At 40.3% G+C, this 21,816-nt stretch overlaps 1 protein-coding gene and 1 pseudogene across 3 annotated transcripts; one reads left to right on the top strand and one right to left on the bottom strand.

Annotated features, from left to right (window-relative positions):
• Window positions 1-546: 546 nt before the first annotated feature.
• On the bottom strand, window positions 547-12,092 carry LOC123794586 (ERO1-like protein alpha pseudogene; annotated as a pseudogene).
• A 544-nt stretch (window positions 12,093-12,636) lies between these two features.
• Window positions 12,637-20,863, top strand: ASB8 (ankyrin repeat and SOCS box containing 8). Of its 3 annotated transcripts, none has more exons than XM_045801181.2 (4): window positions 12,637-12,777; window positions 15,394-15,553; window positions 17,006-17,110; window positions 18,937-20,863. In XM_045801181.2, exons 2-4 carry the CDS (start codon window positions 15,425-15,427, stop codon window positions 19,567-19,569), a joined length of 867 nt encoding a protein of 288 aa, XP_045657137.1. In that variant the 5' UTR covers window positions 12,637-12,777; window positions 15,394-15,424; the 3' UTR covers window positions 19,570-20,863. The 3 variants fall into 3 exon arrangements, with proteins under 3 accessions (XP_045657137.1, XP_045657136.1, XP_045657139.1); XM_045801180.2 differs by having other exon boundaries at window positions 12,674-12,777; window positions 15,390-15,553; XM_045801183.2 differs by lacking the exon at window positions 15,394-15,553 and having other exon boundaries at window positions 12,677-12,777.
• Window positions 20,864-21,816: the final 953 nt, after the last annotated feature.

Genomic DNA, 21,816 nt, shown 5'->3' with positions numbered 1-21,816 from the left:
TCTTCTACAGTCTATAATTTGCTATCTTTCCTCCTGTGAAAATTTAAAAATATTTTAAATTTGATAATCATGATTTTGTTCAGTATTAAACTTTAAAATTTGTGCCATGTTATCAAGATATTACTTGACTCACAATAATATTTTACATATTTAAATTCAATAAGTCACAGAATAAAACTATTTACTTAAACAATATAATTCTCCTTTAATAAGAAGTGACTTTATGTAAGAGGTTTGACTTCAAACTGTCTTACTATTCCACTCTTTGGCCTCCATGGACATGTCCAGAGACAGGTACATTTAAACTCATTTTTTTTCTTCTTTTTAAAGATTTTATTTATTTATTTATTTATTTATTTATTTATTTATTTATGAGAGACAGACAGACAGACAGAGCGTGGGGGGGGGAGGGAGAGAGAGGAGCAGATTCCCCACTGAGCAGGGAGCCCGATGCGGGGCTCAATCCCAGGACCCCGAGATCATAACCTGGGCTGAAGGCAGATGCCTAACAGACTGAGCCACCCAGACACCCCTCAACTCATTTCTTTAATGAATATTTTGCAACAAGGTCCTGAAGCTTTCCATTTCTTTCACACTTGTAGAAATTCTTTCAATTACAATAAACAATGATACTATTTCTTGTCTGGTTAGATGGAATTCTAAGTGGGCCCACTTTCTGCTATATTTGCTATCAATTTCTCTGAATAAAAGGCCTTCAAAGCAGTACCCAAACCCTGAATCTGAATATTTTCCCACAGTTGACATTTAAACCAACAAATACAACCCATAATTTTTTAAACATTTCTATAATGCAGCCTAAAGTCTGCCTTTAGTTAGCTTCTTTTTTTATTCCAAGCAAAAAGTAATAATAATTCTTATAAAAATGTAAGAGAAATTACTTAACTTTATGAAGTATTTCCAAGAGTAACATTGTCTTCTGAATCTTAAACTTCATTTTCACTAAACAGTTGAAAATCTGGGTGCTCAGAGAATGGTAGCACTTTAGATAAAGGCCTTAATTCTTTTAAGTAGAGAAAATACAAGTTCTTGAAAATGCCATCAAACGCGCTGGTGAAATTCTATAATGCACATCCTCATTTCTTTTCCAAACAGGTATAGTGTGAAGACTATCTTTTACTCAGAGGCACATTAATGCTTGCAGGCTGTCCAGAGAATAGTTTGTTAAATGCCCCCTCCCCTTTTTTGTACATGGAGACCATCTGTGAAAAATGTTCTCTTCACACTTCCCTTGAACAGAAGCTAAAATATTTAAAGGTTTTAAATTGTGACTTGAAACAGTTTTCGTCATAGATGATGATATCCCCTATCTTCTAAGCATCTGGTCCCTTTTAACTGTGTAATGTTCAAGAATTAAGAACAATTTACATATTCAGTATCAGGATATTATATGTCATCAGCTTCACAGAAGTTGTCTGGGGAATCATCAGCCTTGGGCACTGAAGAACAGTCTTCTATGATTCCTCATTCAAAGATTCATCCATAGCTCCACATCATTCAGCTTGTTCATATTCTTCAGTGAGATGATTGCCTTCTTCAGAATACCTCTAGCTTGCATATTTAATTTGAACACTTGATTTTTCATTTATTTGATTTTACATTTTTATCACTTCTTACACTGAACTTATTTGCTTTATCCTATAATATACATAAAATGTTTCACAATACCAGTATTGGTATTAACAATAAAACTACAGAATGAAGTTTAAGATTCTTCGTAAAAGTTTGTTTTGTTATTAGGATATATCCCACTAAGAAATGACAAAGTCCTGTGTTCAAAAGTCATGTGAAATAAATCTTTTTTTTGGGGGGGGGTTGTGTTACCAATCACACGTTTAGGTTTATTTAATTTGTTTTCAATTTTAGGGACAGCTCTTTTTTTCTCTTTTTGATTTAATTTACTTTTTCAAAATGTAAAATAGTTTACATGATTCTAAAGTTAAAACTACAAAAAAAGGTATACTTAGAGGACTCTCTTCCAATCCTACCCACTGATCCTTGTTCCCCATCCCCACCTCCTACAAATAACCATTTTTATTAGTTTCTGGATTATTCTTTAATGTCTAATTTTGTACAAAAAGTAGCTACCACATACACTGCTCTGCACCTTGCCTCACATAATATTATTATGACAATCATTCTATAGCAATGCAAAGAAATATTCCTATGTCTGTATGACTACGTCCACTGTGTACTATAATTTATTTAACTATTCAGTTCCTCTCTCTTAATGGCATTTGGGATATTTATAGTCTTTTGCCATTAAAAATAATGCCACATTGAATAACCTTGTGCATATATCATTCTGAATTTGTGCAAATGTACTTTTAGGATAGATTCCTAGAAAATGTTCTTACTGGGTTAAAGGTGACTGCCTCTATCTGTAATTTTGCTAGATAGCACCAAATTTCCCTCCTTGAGGGCTATATCATTTTAAACTTCCACTGGTCCTTATCAGTATATCTCTTTTACCAGACCTTTGGCAACAATGTGCTCTCAAACTTTTGGATTTTTGCCAACACAGTAAGAAATGCTATCTCAATGTAATGTAATTTGCTTCTTTTTTTGGTTTCATTTTTAACGAGTTGAGTATGTTTTACTACTTTAAGGGCATGAATTTTTAACTATGTTTATGTCTTATACTCATTTTTCCACTGAATTTATCTTTTTATTTCTAGGCTCTCTTTTTATATTAAGGAGATTAACTTTTTCCTGTGGTTTAAGTCGCAAATATTTTGTCCAGTGAATCATTTGTCTTTGGCCTTAGTTGTGGTATCTGGGTCATGCAATTTCAAAAAATGTTTATGTAATAGAAGTTGTCTTTTATTGATTCTAGATTTCAAGTCACAGAAATGCTTTCCTCACCACTCCCATGTGTGATGATTATACAGAAATCTACCCATGTTTTCTTTTTTATTTTTAGGGTTTCCATTTTTGTTATGTTTAATTAACTAATCCATGCAGAGTTTATCATGGTGTGCAGTATAAGCTATGAATCCAATCTTACCTATGTTCAAATGGTACCCAGTTGTCTCAGCAACCTTTATTAAAAGTCCATTTCTTCATTGTTTTGCAATATCTTTATCATATATTAAATTATCTACTGGATTTCTATTATGTTTCATTAGTGTAACTATCTAGTCATGTACCAGTTATACACTTTTAATTGTGAAGGCTTTATAGTATTTTAAATGTTTGGTAAGACTGGCCCCTCCCCATTGCTCTTCTTTTCAGGGTTTTTCCTGGAAAGTCTTGTTTCGTTTTTTCGATATGAACTTAAGAATCAATTTATCTAGGGGCGCCTGAGTGGCTCAGTTGGTTAAGCATCTCCCTTCAGGGTCCTGGGTCCTGGGATTGAGCCCTGTGTGGAGCCTGCTTTGGGCTCCCTGCTCAGTGGGGAGTCTGCCTCTGCCCATCCCCTCAGCTGGTGAGAGAGCGTTCTCTCTCTCTCAAATAAAAAATACAAACTGAAAAAAAAAAAGAATCAATTTAACTAAAAAACAAAAAACTTGTTAGAATTTTTATAGAAATTATATTAAATTTACAGATTAACTTAAGGTATGTCTTCCATCTGTTCAAGTTTACTTTTGTGTTTTGGGGAAGTATTATAAAGTTTTCCTGTATGTATGAAGCCTTCTGACTTCTGTCAATTGCTTTTATATCCTGCTACCTTACTGAATTATCTTTTTATTTTCAGTCGTTTTCCCATTGCTTTACTTTCATTTTCTAGACACATGATTATATTTTCTACAATTCTCATACATCTAATTGCTTTCTCTGTATCAGTGCTGTGGCAAATACCTCCAACACCATGTTAGATATTATAGTAATAGAGTGGACATCATTGTTTTGTTTCAGACATTAGCAAGAATGCCTCCAGTATTTTCCCATAGAAATAGTAAGATATTGGTAAGCAAGATGCTTTATGATATTAGGAAAATACTCTTCTATCCCTCTTTTGAAAATTATTTTTATTAGGAATACATCTTGAATCTTCTTAGATATTTTTCCAGAATCTATGGAGATAATTGCAAGACCTTTCTTCTTATATATAATAATATTAATAAATATATTAATGTATTTTCTAACATTGAACCATCTTTAAATTCCTAAAGCAATTTTCACTTGGTCATGACATATCATGTTGTTTGATTCTATTTGCTAATATTTTATTTGGGATTTTTGCATTGATATTCGTGAATGAGATTCATCTGTAGCTTTCTCTTTTGTACAATCTTTATCAGATTTTGGTTTCAAGGTTGTATTTATTTCATTAAAGACTTTTTTTTAAAGATTTTATTTATTTATTTGACAGAGACAGCCAGCGAGAGAGGGAACGCAAGCAGGGGGAGTGGGAGAGGAAGAAGCAGGCTCATAGCGGAGGAGCCTGATGTGGGGCTCGATCCCAGAGCACGCGGATCACGCCCTGAGCTGAAGGCAGAGGCTTAACGACTGCGCCACCCAGGCGCCCCTCATTAAAGACTTTTTGAAGTTGTCTTTAAAGAAACCTATTTGAAACATCTTGGATAATTTTTAGGGAGATTTTTTAAAAATATTCTATTCAATATTTTAATTTTTTTCAGCAGATGGCTGGTCTAAGTAATCTATTCCTTCTTTTTCCTGAAGAAAAAAACTTCCACCTTTCTTTACCTTATTTACTTTTTCTAATCCTTCAAGTTTTTGTTCAGTTATAATCTTCTTTAAAAATTTTTCTCTGAGCCCCCAGTTTGTGCTAAGTTGTCTCTTTTCTGGGCTTCTACTGGATGGCATTTATTCCTGCATAGCTGAATAATATTGAAATAACTCATTAATGTTATCATTACCTTTCATTAGTCAAAAGTTTCTTAAGGACAGGAATCCTGTATTGCCTCCACTTTTTAATTTCCAGTGTCTAGTGCCAACCACAATGCCTGACATTTAGTACGAGCCTTAATAACTATTTTAAAAACGGATCTTTGATCAGATTCCCCCCCCCCAACACACACACGCACGCGCGTGCGCTTCCTCTCAAGTTCTTACCTTTGTAATTCATCTAGGAGCATACAGGAAAAATCTAAGAGTCATTATTAGCAAACTATACCCCCTCATCTTCAGTTTGTAGTCAATCACTAAGCCCTATCAATTCTGACCTAAAATATTTCAAATTCACTCACTTCTTTCCCTTTATGTGGCCACCACCCTAGTCCAAGTCCCTATCTCTTCTTGCCTAGATCCCTTAATTGCTATCTTTCCTATTTAAATCTTTACTCTGCTCCTTCTATAATCCATTCATCAGAAAGTCAAAGTGATCCTTCAAAAACACAGATGTGATTGTGTCACTTGTATAAAACCTATCAATAGCTTCTTCTTCTTTTGGAATAAAGTTTAGAATCCTTAATATGTCCACGAAGACCCTGGCTGATCTGGAGCATCTATACCTTTCCAGCCTTAACTTGTGCCCTTTGCTTCTGGCCTCATACTCTTCTTCCAACTTCCTAAGCCTCTTCCCTCCGAGAGTCTTCGAGTACTCTTGACCATTTGCTGGAGGGCCCACTCCCCACACCTCTGATAGACAGCTTTGATCTGGTTATATCTATTCGTTTTCCAAATCCGTGCTCAGGGCAGTTTTCCTTTACCTCCCAGTCTTATTGAGGCTCTCTATTGAATGGTCGTATTATCCTTCATACCTTTCCTTTATAGAACTTATCACTACTGTGATTATTTTTGTGATTCTTTACCTAATGTTTATTTCTGACACTAACTACAATTTTCCTGGAGGCAGGGACCATGTTGATCTTATTTTCAGCTGTATCTTCAGCATCTATCATAAGGAACAGCACAATAACAGAATTTAATAAATATTTACTGAATGAATGGATTAATGATGAGTGAACGAACAAAGAACAAGTTACTGAATTCTGAGCAAGAAGCCTGAGGAACAAATTCTCTGTTTCCCCTCTAGGGGGAGACTTTCTCCTGCTAAAAATAGCATGGGCCTCAAGAGAGCACAAAATTCTCAAATTAACAGTTAGATGGCTTCAAGTCCCTGAAATTGATTCAGAGAATCCAGTCATTCCTTGCTAGTAGAACTCTCCACATCAGTCTAGACCACCCAGTGGTACCAGAAAAGTGAGCATTTCTTCTGTTAATTTCCCTTCCTTGAACAATATTGAAATCCCTCCTGCTAGAGTTTGTCTATTTCAGCCTTGGTTTGCGAGGTGATTTAGCTGTAACTGCCCATGTTCTAGGAAAAACAGTATCTATGTACATGTAATTTAAATACTATTATTAACATTGTTATTTGTATTTTTACTGCATTCCCCCCCAAAAAATCCTTTAGGCATTCTTTCTCTACAAAGTCTCAAAATGTTTTAAAATTATTCTGATTTTGGAAAATATTGGTAACCTAAAGGCCGAAAAATAATAAAATATTGACGAAAAGCTAACTTTCAAGAAGTGGCGATTCATAGATTTCCATGAGCCTTGGGGAAAGTTAAAAGGAAAAAGAAAAGGAATAGAGTTTGAATATTGGGAGCATGTCTGCCTTTGAGCAGTTTCTGAAAGAAGTCCTTGTTTAATCCTGATGACACGTCTTGGGAGACTACCCCTGCTGCACACTAATACTGTTCTTTTCTCTGCTGAACTACTTTCTCTAGGACAAAGTTTAAGTGTAGAAAAAGCTTCACAAGGCTTATATTTCTCTGAACTTTTTTTCTTTTCCTTTGCTCTATTTCCAAAGCTCCTTTTCAAATTTCCTTTTAAATGTAACTTCTCACTTCTTTGTCAGGGTCAAGGACCAGTACCTAGAGGCATTCCACTATTCCTGTTTGGGAGGTCGGTTCACTTTAGTTCAATTCCATTTGCATGTATCCAGTACCTACTGTGTGTTTGGGACTGTGCTATGGGGGAGGGAGGGTGAGTGCGGGAAATCGAAATCTCTGCCTTAGAGGTGCTTATGGTGTAACTGGGAGGACCAGACAAATACAAAATATTACAAAGATGACATAGGTAAGAACCAACATTTATATAGCTTACAAAACCAGTTTTCACCAATGTGATCTAAGTTTTGTGAAACTAACTCTTGGGGTAAGTGTTGTTACTCTCATCAGGTTGTACATATCAGTAAATTGGTGCTTAGATAATGGAACTTGCTTAGACAGGCAAAGTTACTAGAACTAATATCAGAACTGGAAACTTGGTCCCTACAGTGTTTGCATATTATGTTGTTTCTAATAAGGGACAGGCAATAAACAATAACCCTAAAAATTGAAGAAATTCAAAGTAGAGAGAAAATACACTATTATATTAATGAAGCAAAGCTAATTTTCCTAACTAGTCTTACACTTAGATCTTATTTTTTCACCCTACTTTGTTAATTTTGACTGATCCCCTCTCTCTATTTCGCTCTTAGGGTATCACAAACCTCCTTTTGGTTCTTTCCCCCCCTCTTTGGTGACCAGAGAAGAGTTCATTTGGAAGGAAACACTTCTTAAGTCACCTTTCTCTAGGACGGGTGTCAGGAAAACTTTGCATCAACATTAGCTAAGTGGCCCCAGAAGAAAGATGAGTGCTTTTTAGACAGAAAAGTAATTGATAAGTTCTGGCCAGAAGCCAGAGAACTGTTGGGAAAGGCTTCAGGTTACCACTTACAGAGGTTGCAAGACAGAATTCCTCTTCTCTAGTACCTGGTCACTCTAGAGGGTTGCACTCAAAATCAGGAAAGGGTTTGGAACCAGCAGGTGAAGATAGGAGTTTTTCACTCCAAAAAAGGAGTTTCACAAAAGCCTGTGGCTGTGAGATAGCCACAAAGCTCAAAAAGCAAGACACCCAGATCTGTAAGCTGGGACACCTCAATGGCATCTACCCGGATCCTGGACACTAATACATGTTGAACAGTAATGGCAGCAATCATTACAAGCAAAACAGCATTATCAAATTTCTAGTTCAGGTCCGTGCCAAGGTCTGAAAATAGGAACACTAGCTGTACTGTCAGTCAGCACTATCTAATGAACATTTCTTGAGAGCAGAACTGAAATTAGCAGAGGAGAGAAGAAAAAATAATGACCTTAAAGTCTTATGAGAGACACAACATATTTAAAACAAGCAAAAAACAACTCACTTATATCAAAGCATGATGATCTCAAATAACAAACTAAAATGTATAGACATGGGACTGGAATGTCGAATGCAAAATTCATGGGATGTAATCAAAATACCATTTTAGTTTTTGGCTTTTACCATATTTTAAAATTTCCCAGGGGCGGGGAACCTGGGTGGCTCAGTCAGTTAAGTGTCCAACTCGTGATTCCAGCTTAGGTCTTGATCTCAGGATCATGAGTTCAAGCCCCGCATTAGGCTCCATGCTGGGTACGGAGATAGATAGATAGATAGATAGATAGATAGATAGATAGATAGATAGATACATAGATACATAGATACATAGATACATAGATACATAGATACATAGATAGATATGGAGGGGATGATAGATAGGTAGATAGATAGATAGATAGATAGATAGATAGATAGATAGATAGATAGATATAGAGATATAGAGATATAGAGATATAGAGATATAGAGATATATGGAGGGGATGATCTTCCCCTATAATTTTCCCTGAGTGGAAAATTAGGCAGATTCCCTGACTTTTTGTTTCCTTCTTTGGTAACTGACAATCCTTTAAGTGTGTCATTCTAAGTCAAGAAAGAGAGTCTTGATTTGGTAATTAGAATGTTTCCAGTCCAAGATGGTAATCAAATACTTCAGTCCTCATTCTAAGGCACTAGTTTAAGACTTCTCCTCCTCCCCCTCCCTCACATAAGGCCTCTTGTAGCTGGTGGCTGCCTGCCTTCATCTTTTTCTTTAACTTATCTCCTCCCCCCACTAGCTAACTGCTGTTTGACCTGCTGTGTAAAAGTGTCCTAGGTGCCCTGAGGACATATGATAGATCTGTACTGCCTGGGTCTGGCAGATGATGTAAGTTGACTTTTTCTTGTAGGGTGCTTTTAAAGGTTCTTTGGAGATCCTATCATCAGAGACCTCTCACTTCAGTCCTTTTGGCCTAAACAGATTCAGGTGGTTGCCTGTGACAACCTCTGTGTATTCTAGGATTCCTATATTTGTTCATCTCTAGTTTCTGGTCACTGGATCCCTCCACACCTCTAGACAGTCCTTTTGAATAAACCAAAGGCAACACCATGCTGACTGTCTTCTATATGGCCCACATCTGGTCCTAGGAAACATTTATCCATTCGTCATCCCTATCGGATCTGGGAGTTCTGGGATCCCAAAGCATCCACCTCTGCTTTGTGGCTACTGCCTTTAAATTATAGGCAAGTGCTGGTATAGTTCTCTGTGTTTTACAACGATGGGAAACAATTGCCAACCTCTCTGGTCCCACAGAAGCCCCTCTCTGGGCTCGAGGATAAGGATGCAGCACCAGCACTAACTCTCCCTCTGGGTGGGAAGGGAGTGGGAACTGAACACCATAACAAATTGCTCCTCAAGAAACCCCTTCAACAGCCCTTTCTCTCTCTATTCTCTTGATCTCACTGTGAAGTAGAACTGTTCTTCAACATTGACTTTGTATGTAAAAACTTTGTTGAAATAATTATCCTGAATGGCAACTGACTGTTTGCAAATCCATCTCTAACCTTGATAATAACAGAATGTGTTTCTCCATCACTGTCTGCCCTGCGCTGTAAGCACAGAGCCTGGAACAAAGTAGGTGCCAGTAAATGTTTGATAAATGTGTGAATTAATGGATCTGAAGCCCTTTTGATTGTGCAGTAGATTTTTCAGACACTATGAAATAATCTGTATAGATGGCCTATGGGAGTCTCACTGGGAGACTAATCATTCTTTATTTATAAGATGTCAGGAGTCTCCCAGATTTTATACACCCTAACATTTACCAGTCAAGAACTTCTGAGAAAATAGAGAACCCAGGGAAAAATTCATAGTTTTTCAAGGAAGAAACGGATAAACATGAGATAGCTCAAGTTTTTAGAAACGTATAGGATGTCAAATCAAAACTTCTTAGAAAATAATTCTGCCCAGACTGTGGGAACTGTGGATATTGTCTGAATAGCTTATTCAGAAACCCTAAAGCTGTACAAAACAACAAAGAAAAAATAGATTTAAAACATTTGACAAAATGTTAATATGTTAAATATGGATGAGGGATAGAAGGAGTTCATTCTCTAGTTTTTTCCAGTATGCTTGAACATTTATGTAATACAAATAACATTTAAAAATTGAAGCTTGGAATCGGCACTGTCTTAACCTTGCTTTAGAAAGGAGGCACCAGAAGAAGCAAAAATGGAATGGAAACTTTGTAGACTTTGGCATCTTATAATTAAGGCTTCACAGGTCCCATTAATACAGTAGTATTATGATAGCCATAAAGTTGTTCTTATCTGATGAGAGAGTAAAAATTTTGGGAGCGGGAATTCTTGCTTAGGAATTAAATAGATTCAGAATTATAGAAATATTATAGAAATAGAAGGATATTCAGAGATTATTTGAGCCCATGCTCTCACTTTTCAAATGAGAAAACTTATGCCCAAAGAAATGGGATGAAGTAACTATCAATCTCAGAGCCAAGACAAAAGCTAGATCTTCTGTACTTCTGTACTCTGGTTTCTCTTTCCACTTGGGTGGCATACGACATTGAACAAAAGCTGCCAAGGCAGGGAAAATAGGTGCACTATTTTCATTTGCTGCATCCTTTGACCCTATCATTTCTGCTGTGGACACGTGGGGACCTTCTTCTTTTGTGCAGTGATATTTTCCAAGACAGAGTGGTAGACTCACTAGAGCTAGACTTAATAAAATGAAGGCCAGAGAGGCAGTCACCAACCCCTCAATAGGTCAGTTGTCTGAAGCTTATGCTCCACTTAGAGAAAGCTGTGGGTGGTGCCAAGCAGAGCATCATCTTACTGGGTCTAGAGAGAGAGAGACCTAGCACACCTTGGCCCACTGTATCATGCAGTGGACTTTATTACACATCTGCCTCTCACCTCATTAATTCCTCAGCCATATAGGATTCAAGGGGATTCCAGGGAGAATATACCATTCAGGTATTAATGTGAGTCACACAGTTCACACACAGGGGTGACCGAAACAAGGTTAGGTCTGACAAGACATGTAGTGACTTGATTTATCTATGATCTTCCCTTCTGGTGGCCAGGAAGGACTTAGATTCACAGGATGAACTTCCCCATTTTGGATCAGCACCAACACAGGTATCTCTTGCCCTTGTGTTTGAAGGTTTAACATTCTCTAGGGCCCTAGAGAATAATATAGATTTCTGGTTTAGAAGCAATGGGCACACGATCAAACTGTTTGCATTCACTGAATTTGATCAAATGCCTTACAGTAGTTGGGGTAGGGGGGATAGTTGTCTAGTCTCCACATATCATTCAAATTTCTTCAACCTTTCCTAAGTAAATCTATGAATTAAAAGCAATGTAGTTAATATGTAGCTACAGCTTCAAGTCTACTCCCCAGACTCCATCCCAATCAGAGGGCTGTCCCTAAGCCCTTCTTCCATAGAGCTGCCAATGGCCAAAGCAGCCTTTAATCCAGAGTACAGAATTGGTGGCTTACAGGCTGAATGTTGCCGGCTTTCAAAATGATTCTTTTTTTTTAAATGTTGCCAATATTTGAAATTGGGGAGGATTCACTTTTCTAAAAATCTGGATTTCAGCTTCTTTTGAAAAATTGGACTCACCATAGAGTGGCAGGAGGTGGGGGACACATTCCTGCATGGCAAAAATCTTTTGAGTTTGGAACTCAGAGGAGGCTCACTCTTCAGAAAAGGCATGAGCTTTTCCAGTTGATCATCGCCTCAATGATGTTCATGAACTGCCTGGACCCTGCTTTCCTCTAAAACTCATTCGATTATGTTGCTTAGAATGCGATTTGGGGAGTAGGTGTCAGACGTTTTTGGTTAAACAGGCTGCCGGGTAGATCTCAGCACTGACAGTCGTCTTGTGTAGGCTGCTCCACTCTTTACCTGCACGACTACGTGCTGCTGGCTTCGAATGTTTATGCTTTGCATGGAAAGTACCTCCCTGAGAGGTGTCAGCATCTCTCAGGGTGGGAAGGGTTCTGTCAGCACGTACATCGTTTTCAGTGTTCGACATTTGGGCTACTACACCTCTTGGGTGATTTATAGTTCCCTTTGAGGGAGAGTGGACAGTATCCAGGAGGGTTCAGAAGAGCATATATGCGTTCCAATATTATGAATAATGATGGAAGTCTCTTTTATTTCCCCAAAACACTTCTAGCTAACAGTTTATTCTCCTAAGCAACTGAGCCAGTGTAGCGAGTTTAGAAATCTCGAAATGAGGTGCGCAGTCCCTATCTCAGTTGGAGACAATGGGAGGCAGCGTAGGGCACGGAAGGACCCACTACAGGCCTGGTCCACGCAGGCGCGGCCCCATAGAGTCGGCCCAAGAGCCCGGCCGGGTGAGCTTTTTGCCTACCGCTGCGGACCCGAATTCCCGGGCTGCGGCCGAGAGCGCTATACTGCGCCTGCGCGCAAAGCCTCCGGCGGGCAAAGAGAGTGATCTGTTAACTACCTGGGTAGGACGGAAGCCGCCTCAGGAGTCTGCGCAGGCGCACCCCGCCTGCAGCCATTGGCCGGTGCGCAGGCACCCGTCCCAGTCACCCTTCACATCCTGTAAACAGAGGTCCAGCTGGAGACGACAACTTCTGCTTCCGGGTCACGCCTTGACAGCGGCTTTCACCACCCAGCTCAGCCCCGCGGTTTGGTGAGTGCGTACCTAGCTGAGGGAATGCCTGCAGCAAGGTTCCTTAACCCGTGGCACTACACCCAGTAACTCTTTATCCATTCCCAGCTCGGGTTTCGTTAGTCCTCGAGGCAGAGACATGGTTTCCGGCCTTGGGGGAATCAAGGCGGGGGTTGGTTAGCCTTCGGGGCTCCACCGGCGTAGATTGCGCGACCTTCTTTCACCCCCCACTCTGGGAGACCTGCCGGCGTTGCTGCGATCTTTGGGGAATCCCGTGAGGGAAGTGACACCACACGTCCTCGCATTTCGTGCCCTTTCCCTTCGGCTCTTTGCCTCGGCAAGACGCAGCTGCCGCGAGCCGCCCCCTCTCCACCTCGCCCCAGCAGGTGTGGTGGGGTTGGGGGGCTTCTCTGGCTGGGCTGAGGGTCTCGCTGCCTGGGCGGAAGCCGAGGCCTCACTAGCACCAAAGGTGTTGAATGTCGCCTCTCTCCCACTTTGCTTCTAGCATCGCAATAGAAAACCCCTTTGTGTTTTCTCTGGATACCAAGTCAAAGAAAACCGGGGGAGAGAGGGCTTTCAGTTCCAGTAGAGGAAAGGGGCCACTTGGGGTCAAACGGCGCCAAGGGCTGCTGTCTGGAGATAGGTCAAGTTTACATTTCCTTGACGCATCCCCACAGTGCATGTTATCAGTGTGCCCCGAAGTTCCACTCTACAACAGGAGCTTCGATGCAACAGCAGAGAACCACTGGTCATGTCCTGAGTTAGGAGTTCTTAGCCTGGAGTCCCAACAGTGCTCCGAAAATGATTTCAGGGTTTAGTTTCTTCAGATTACCGTGGTCCGGAAACAGTTAACAGAACCAGTTCAGTCTAAGCCTTCCACTTTTGATGATCTGTCTTCTGCCCCCATTCTTGGAATCTCTGGTTCAAATGCATCTCTGCTTTTTTCTCCTTTTCCCTTGTAACAAAGAAGTATAAGATACAGACCCCTGTCTCTACATTTAGTGGCTGTTAGATTAAAACACATGCCAAGTCTAAACTATCTAGAAAATTTCAGAGAGACATAAACAAGTGTGTAAGCTTATTTGTTTCATAATAACATAGGGGAGAAGAATGCCCAATATGAATCATTGATACTTATGAATTGAACATTGTTAACTTGCATTCTATTAATTAATACTATATATAGTTTAAACAGATAAATGGCTACTGATTAGCAAAATAGAAACCACTCAAATTTATAATATATTACATAATGCATTAGGGGATACTCCATTACAAAAAGCAAAAATTATGTAGTGTGAAATGACCAAAATAATTTTACTTTTTTTACCTTACTGGTCATCATATGCATAACGTATTTAATTATGCAAGTTGTCAATTTTTTAGGATTTAAAGTAAAAATCTTTATATTAATTCAACAAATATTGAGAACCTGCCATGTGCCAGGAACTATTGAAAATAACACTATATTTACCCTCAAGGAACTTATAGCTCAATTAGAACACATATTCCTAAGCAGTTCCGCCTAGAGAGCTGATACTGCATACTATATTTTCTCAACAGTTTTTGATATATGCTTTTTCATTAAAATGCTCCACCTTGTTTGCTATAATTTTAAATGTTCCCCAACTAGTATATGGCTCTTATGCAGCCAAAACTTTTTTCAGTTAAATTTAAGTATATTGCATTATTTTCTTCCATGCTAGAACTCTCTGTCATATTGTGGTTTGAACATATATTTACCCAAATCTATTTCTTAGTTTTCATGAATGGCCAATTATTAAAAATTTTAATTCATTTTGCACTCTTAAATCTGCTTGTTTTCCTACAACCACAAATACGTATCATTGGTATGAACTTTGCAATTTTTCCTAATTTATATACATGACTAATTATACTTTTGAGATTTTTATTTTAGAATATCACCTCAAATAATTCCCATTTTTTTCTTTGCTGAAGACATTTTAACCTGTTTCACAGATGCCTCGTCATTGTTAATATAGATGTATTTCTTCCATAGCCTTTTCCCTCTCTTCACACAGGTATCGATCACTTCTATAGCCTTTAGTCAATCAACCAGTATTTATTAAATACCTGCTTTTTGTGGGATTCTGTGGCTGGTCTTACATGAACAAAAAAATAGAAGACAGGGACCTTACCTTCTAATTGATTTCAATTTAGAGGAGAAACAACATGAACATAACTATACTGCAGGGCCAAATATAACAAGTAAGCTAAAGTGATAGGATGGTGATAGTAAAGACCACAGAGTCTGGAGGAGGGAAAGAATGTTTTGTGGCATCTTCAGCCTTAAAAAAAAAAATCCCCTTCCTTGCCTAGTCTGGTTTGTAAACACAGAGCTCCATGAGGGTCTTGGGGGCTCTTGGGGAAATCTTGTTCCAGACTAGTTCAGAGCGTAGAATTGAGGTGCCAAGGGTCAGAGCATTTTCATCCAGGTTTACCCAGCTCCCTAAACAACTATTACAATCTGTTTCTTTATAATTCAGAAAAAATATTAATCATTGATCTCTTTGAAAGCTACTTTTACTATTGGGAAGGCCTCAGAGAACTCCTAATCCTAGGGACAGGTATGCTCAGTGATATTGTGTATGCCTAAAACTTCTTTGTTTCAGGCAGTTTGGAGCATGTGAACATACTCTGAGCCTTGATGAGTTCCAGTATGTGGTATATTATGCAGAGCATTCAGAGCAAATACTCTCTCTCAGAGCGCTTAATCCGAACAATCGCTGCCATTCGCTCCTTCCCACATGATAATGTAGAGGACCTCATCAGAGGGGTGAGTGTGCTGGATTGACGGAGAGTCCTGTGGGAGGTGAAGTGGGAAAGCTCCTGGGGAATCGTAACAGATTACAGATTTGTAGCATAGACTCAGCACAAGATCACAAGGAGTTTTTACAGTCCTCTTACATGTATGAGCTCGACCATGAAAATACATTTTCCTTGTGTTTTGCTTCTCTTTCCTGCTCCCTTTCACTTTGTGCATCCGATATTTTCTTCATGAAGTATGTTCTAGATAATCCTAGTCTCACATTCTTTGTAAAATCTCTGTCTGGATATGGTACATATGGGATCCAGCAAGCTCAAAGTCTTCTCCACATGTTTTACTAAGGGAGGAAGGAGACGAGCAAAGCAGAAGTGGTTTTCAGATCCTTGTGGTTTATAGTAATTACACGGAGAGGTATCACTTGCCATCTGTCTTGACAACAGCTACCACTTCTAGTTCTATAAGGAATATCAACCCCTAAAGTGCATGGTAATTTTTGACTTAAGAAAACATCTTACATGTCTAACCACTGCTATTCAACAATTGTTATATGACTAGTATTCTAGACAGTCTTTGGTCTTTGATATCTTTTTCTGAATATTATTCCTGTTGAAGAGAAGTTACAGGATAATTTTTTGATTACTAGAAAATGCATCCAGATGCTTACTTTTGTACGTTCTTTTCAACAACTGTGGAATCCTTATTTACCACCTGGAGCTCTGTTGCTGCTTCGAAGTTGGGTGGTGCAGGTTTGAGAAAAAATAATTGTACTGCGTTAAATTGTTCTCAGCAAAAGCGGTACCAGAGGATTCAGCAGTAGGAAGTTTGTCACATTCTAATTCTAGCTCTGCTGCTGAGTCATTCAGTGACTTTGGTCTGCCTGTAGGATCCCCATCTCCTTTCGTCCGATTTGAAACAGAAGTACCAGCAGGGGCTAGATAGCAGAGAATGCCAATGCTAAGGGGCTACTTTGAAGATGTTTATAAACAAAAACTTAACCTTAAGATGACCTTACTAGTAATTATGGTCATCTGTTGAATGGCAGAAAGAGCATGCCAGTTCTCCTGGTTTCAGTCTAACAGACTCGCTTTCCTGACTTTTTCAGAGCATGATGGTAATAGGAAGTGGATTGCTTTTCCAGCTTTTCTGCCTGATGCTAAGTTTCCCGCTGCTTTTTCACATGAGGTTATGTCCTCAGTGATGTTCAGATGACCGTCTGGCAAGTTAACCTTGTAGAAAAACTTAATAACTTGATCTAAGGAATTGATAGTTGCTTTCCTTCATCTTCAGTGTATTCCCTTGGTTTGGATATTATTTGAGAAATAGGAATGGAAACTCGGACCAGTAGTATGTTTACAGTACGGTCAGAGCTAGAGCCCTTTCCTCCTGGACTCAGTTCTGAGTCTTGTCCTGCGCAGTGAGCCAGAGCTGAGCACACTGACCGAAGTTTCCTTCTGCCCATAGGGAGCAGATGTGAACTGTACCCATGGCACACTGAAGCCCCTGCACTGTGCCTGCATGGTGTCAGATGCTGACTGTGTGGAGTTACTCCTGGAAAAAGGAGCAGAGGTAAAGCTTTTAACACTGTCACATTAATGATCCACTAAAGCTTGAGCTTCACATTTCCTTAAAATTTGTCTCTTCTCCCATCTCTTCCCACCTTCTAGCCTGTGGTAACATTGGCATAGCCAATATTAAAGCACAGTGGAATGGTAAATCTATGCAATGATCCAAAAGATTTCATTCCTTTGCCTTTCTTTCTTAAGTTGTCCGTGGCTCCAGGAAGAGGGAGTTTTATTTCCCCTTTCTCTCCCAGGCTTCCTTCTGGGGTTGTTTACCTTTCCGTTCAGTCCTCTCGTTGCCTGTTGACTGTCCAGGAGCTCTAAGTACAGAGGCCCCTCAAGTGAATACATGGAAACCATTGACACCCTCTAACAGACATGCACTTTTAATACCACCGTTACCGGGAGATTTCATTAGGTAATCCATTCCTCAGGATTGGGCTACTGGTGCTATTTCTCCCCACTAATTATTTTCCATTTATTGTGTCTTGTTCCTATCTTCTTTTTAATGTATCTTAATATAAGAAACATAGATTAATTTATATTGGCATTAGCAGGAAGCAGCATAGTGTAGTGAATGATTAAAAGAATGTACTCTGGAGCCAGACTTCATAGGTTTGAATCCCAGCTCTGTCACTTCCAGCTCTGTGACTTCAAACAAGTTACTTGATTTTTCTTTGCCTTGCTTTCCCTGTCTGTAAAATGGAGGTGATAATGGTATCTTCTTCATAAGGTTGTCAAGTGTTTAGTACACTGGCATGTAGTAATTGCTGAAGAAGTGCTTGTTAAATAAGTAAATAAGCAGTTTTGACTATAAGCGACCTGGAAGTTGCATATGCTGAGGCGCTAATTGGAATCAGACATGCCATGAAGCTGGTGTGCAGGCCGCAGACACTTTGGTCAGTAAGGCTAAGGGGGCAGCCCCCAGCACCATCCTCTCCACACAGCCATGCAGTTCTCTACTTGTCGTTATCTATCCCATCACTCTTGTGAGTGATCCTGAAATGAAAGCCAGTGATTAATGTCAATGGTGAAAATACCCTGGGGGAAGAAAGTTTTTAGCTAAGTAGAAAGTTGAACTCAGTTAAATATTCCAGGGTATTTTTATTGCATCTTGAGGGGAAGATAATATGCTAGTTAGAAATTTGGGTTTTGTAGTCTTCGTAGCCTTCAGAAATTATAGGTAATGTTGATTTTTAGCAAGTCAGCTTTTTTTCCAGTAATGGAAGACCTGTGTTCTTCCTTTTACATGCTTTTATCAAGGTTCTCTTGTGACTGCACAGCGTTTATTTGCAAGGGGGCTGATTGGATTCACAGTTTGAGCTTCTCTCTATGGCTAAAGAACACGGCAAACTACATGGGCAGAGTTTGGCTTCATTTTTCAGTCTGGTTGCCATTAGCCACAGGATAGTGAGTTGGGATAATCCAAAACCTTTATTCTGGCTAATATATTCAAGCTACTTTCCAATAAATGTCTTCCAGAGTAGTTAGGAGGATTTAGACTTCATCTTCTCTTTCTTTACCCCTTCCCCCATGGTAGAGATCCTAATGAATAATAAACGAGAACATAGCAGAAACCTAATAAAGCTGGCCAGCTAATCGATGCACAGAATAGAGTGCTGGTTGTTTTGAGACCGTTCGCTTCCTATTTGCTCCTAAGCTCCTGTCATATCTCCTCTTGATCACCAAGACTCCCTGGGAATTGATTGTTGATGCTCATATTCAGAACATGACATAGCAAAGGTCATGGATAAACACATACAACTTGCTTTTGCCCGCCCATCTTCCTCTCAGTGGTCTAGCTACTGTAATATAGTTCCTCCCTCTTCACAGGTGAATGCCCTGGATGGTTACAATCGAACAGCCCTCCACTATGCAGCTGAGAAAGATGAGGCTTGTGTGGAGGTCCTCCTGGAGTATGGGGCAAACCCCAATGCACTGGATGGCAACCGAGACACCCCACTTCACTGGGCAGCCTTTAAGAACAATGCCGAGTGTGTGCGGGCCCTCCTAGAGAGTGGGGCCTCTGTCAATGCCCTGGATTATAACAATGATACCCCGCTCAGCTGGGCCGCCATGAAGGGAAATCTTGAGAGCGTCAGCATCCTTCTTGATTATGGTGCGGAGGTCAGAGTCATCAACCTAAAAGGCCAGACGCCCATCTCCCGCCTGGTGGCTCTGCTAGTCAGGGGACTGGGAACAGAGAAAGAAGACTCTTGCTTTGAGCTCCTGCACAGAGCTGTCGGACACTTTGAATTAAGGAAGAATGGCACCATGCCACGAGAAGTGGCCAGAGACCAGCAGCTGTGTGAAAAACTGACTGTCCTGTGCTCAGCCCCAGGAACTCTAAAAACACTCTCTCGCTATGCCGTGCGCCGGAGTTTAGGACTCCAGTATCTGCCAGACGCAGTGAAGGGCCTTCCACTGCCAGCTTCTCTGAAGGAATACCTGTTACTTGTGGAATAGTCTGGAGGAGACGTTTGCACCGTCACGCAGGCAACTCTGGGGGAGGTTTCTCCTGCAGTAGTCTCTTTGGGAAAACAGGAAAAGCAGTCGTTCCTGTTGTGTGGTTTGTATTTAGAGGCAACATGTCACAACAGTAACCTCCACACCATCTCCCTTCCCCAAACCAAGCAACCAAACAAAAAAAAAAATCCCTCACTTTTGTTTTCTGTTTATTGCTTACTTGACTTTTTATATTGCACCCTGCAAAAGAAGAGGTCTCCCCCTCCCCTCCCCTTTAGGGAAAAAGTCAGCAGTGCAACTAAATTCTCTAGGAAGATGAAGAGCATTTAAAGAATGCGTGTTTAGTTTTCCTTTGGGAACATGATTACCATTTCCGAAGAATCCCTCTGGAAGCATTGTAACTGGTCAGTGAAGAAGTTTAAGAAAATTCCAGCTAACGGATGTGTCCCAAAGATGAAGATACTACAACCTCCAATGGTGTGCAGATGCACAGTTGGGCTGGATGATATGGATGGTTCCCTAGAGTGGCACGTCATGGAGCGTGCAGAAGGGACTGGCCCCCTCTCTCACCATCAAAGGAAACAGCAGTCTTTGCCTCTTTTCCATGGGTGTGCCTGAGGGTTACAGTTCCGCAGCGTTATTTCAAAAATAACATTGTCTTGCTGCTTTCCACATAGAAGAGAGAGCAGGTTCTGAGCAGTCCTAAGAACTCAGTGTCCTAAGAATTTTCTCCTAATGCAGTTCTTTCTCTTCGTGAAAGCCAGTTTGCTCCAGCGGGCTTAGCAGGGGTTTGCACACCTTCAGTGAAGGTGTTTACTCCAGCAGCGGACGAGATGGGCTGGGCTGCCTTTTCCCACAGGTCTTCATTTCCCTACAGCAGCTCACTCTGCTCAGAGTTGGGAGTTATTTTCCTTTCAGTTGTTTTGGAAACTTTGCTTTTTACTGATCTGTACAAGGCATCGGGGGAGCAGAGGGTGCGGGGGAAGAGCCTTATAAGAGCTGCTTTTGAGACGGCCCACCTACTCAAAAAAGAACTGCTTTAGTGAACCATACTTAGTCAACAATACTTCCTTTTCATGTTCCTAAACTAGAGCAAGTTGTTATTGATCTTGGATGACCCAGATGCAAATCTGAAAAACTTTATTTTTTTTTAACTGATTGGGAACCACAAATAAAAATGACTGGAATCTGCTGACACAGCTAATTTGAAAAACTATGTCTGCTTTTGCCCTTTTGCTGTTGGTGGTTTTTTTGCTCACTTGAAAAAAAAAGAAATAAACACTTCCAAAAGCAAGTTTGGCGATTTCTACTGTTCCTATTTTCTCCACGTTATTTAATCCCTGGGAGTCCTGTTGGCCGTAACTCTGAAATGGGCTGTCACTCCTCCTCATAAGCTGGTTTGAGGATGCAGTGATAACAGTGCTTGATAGTTATTGTTAATTTCTCGTCCCCGTAAAGAACTGCACAAAGAGCATTTGGCTGCTGTAATTCTGGACTCCCGACAAGCCTTCTCAGTTACTGTTTAGAACTGTTTTCAGGGTATAGAGGTAATACTTGGGACAGCGAGCAAAAGTGATATATTAGCTCTAATCTGACCTCCACCACTGGTAAAACCTTGAACCTCTTCCTGCTTCATCAAGCAAGTGAGGAAACTGGGTTGGGAGGAACATGGATGCGTGTGCTCAGAGCCAGGGTCTGGCTTAAGCCTGGCCTCAACAGGGCGCCATCCTGTCAATTTGGAGGCTCCTAAAGACCAACTGCAGGACATGGTCACTTGGCTAATGAGGACGAAGCAGCTGTTGTGATGGCACAGAACACAAACTGAGCGGAATAAGAACTGACAACTTTCAAAAGCAGTGTTTCAGCCAACCCACCAAGCCCAGGTCCACCCCAACTGATTTCTGTCTCTTTCCAGGCTTTCAAAATGTGCATGTCTCCCCACAAATGGAGTCTGCCTTTCATCTAGGAAGGAGTACAGGGGAAGAGTTGAGAAGGAAGAACCCTGAGTTATCTGAAGAGGAGCAGAGATCGTGGGATGGCTGGAAAGCAGCACCCCTGGGAAATAGGTATATGAGCAAAAGGTGAAAGACAACTTCATGCTTAGGAGAGACCGGTGCATCCTATGGCTGCAGAGGACGCGGGAGGGACTGGTGTGGAGTGAGGGTAAGGACCAGTGTACGATGTTCTAGGACTTTATGTACAGAGCCAAGAGCTGCTGTGGGAAACAAGCTAGGAGGTGGAGAGAAG

The sequence above is a fragment of the Ursus americanus genome, chromosome 25 (assembly GCF_024610735.1).
Source record: "Ursus americanus isolate L20-20 chromosome 25, mUrsAme1.1.p, whole genome shotgun sequence".
In the NCBI taxonomy this organism is placed as follows: Eukaryota; Metazoa; Chordata; class Mammalia; order Carnivora; family Ursidae; genus Ursus; species Ursus americanus.
This window is presented reverse-complemented; position numbering and strand designations above follow the sequence as displayed.

Coding starts and splice junctions, on each gene's coding strand:
- ASB8 (XM_045801181.2), top strand. CDS start 15,425: ATGAGTTCCAGTATGTGGTATATTATGCAGAGCATTCAGAGCAAATAC. Junction 15,554..17,005: donor TAGAGGACCTCATCAGAGGG/GTGAGTGTGCTG, acceptor TTCTGCCCATAG/GGAGCAGATGTGAACTGTAC. Junction 17,111..18,936: donor TCCTGGAAAAAGGAGCAGAG/GTAAAGCTTTTA, acceptor CCCTCTTCACAG/GTGAATGCCCTGGATGGTTA.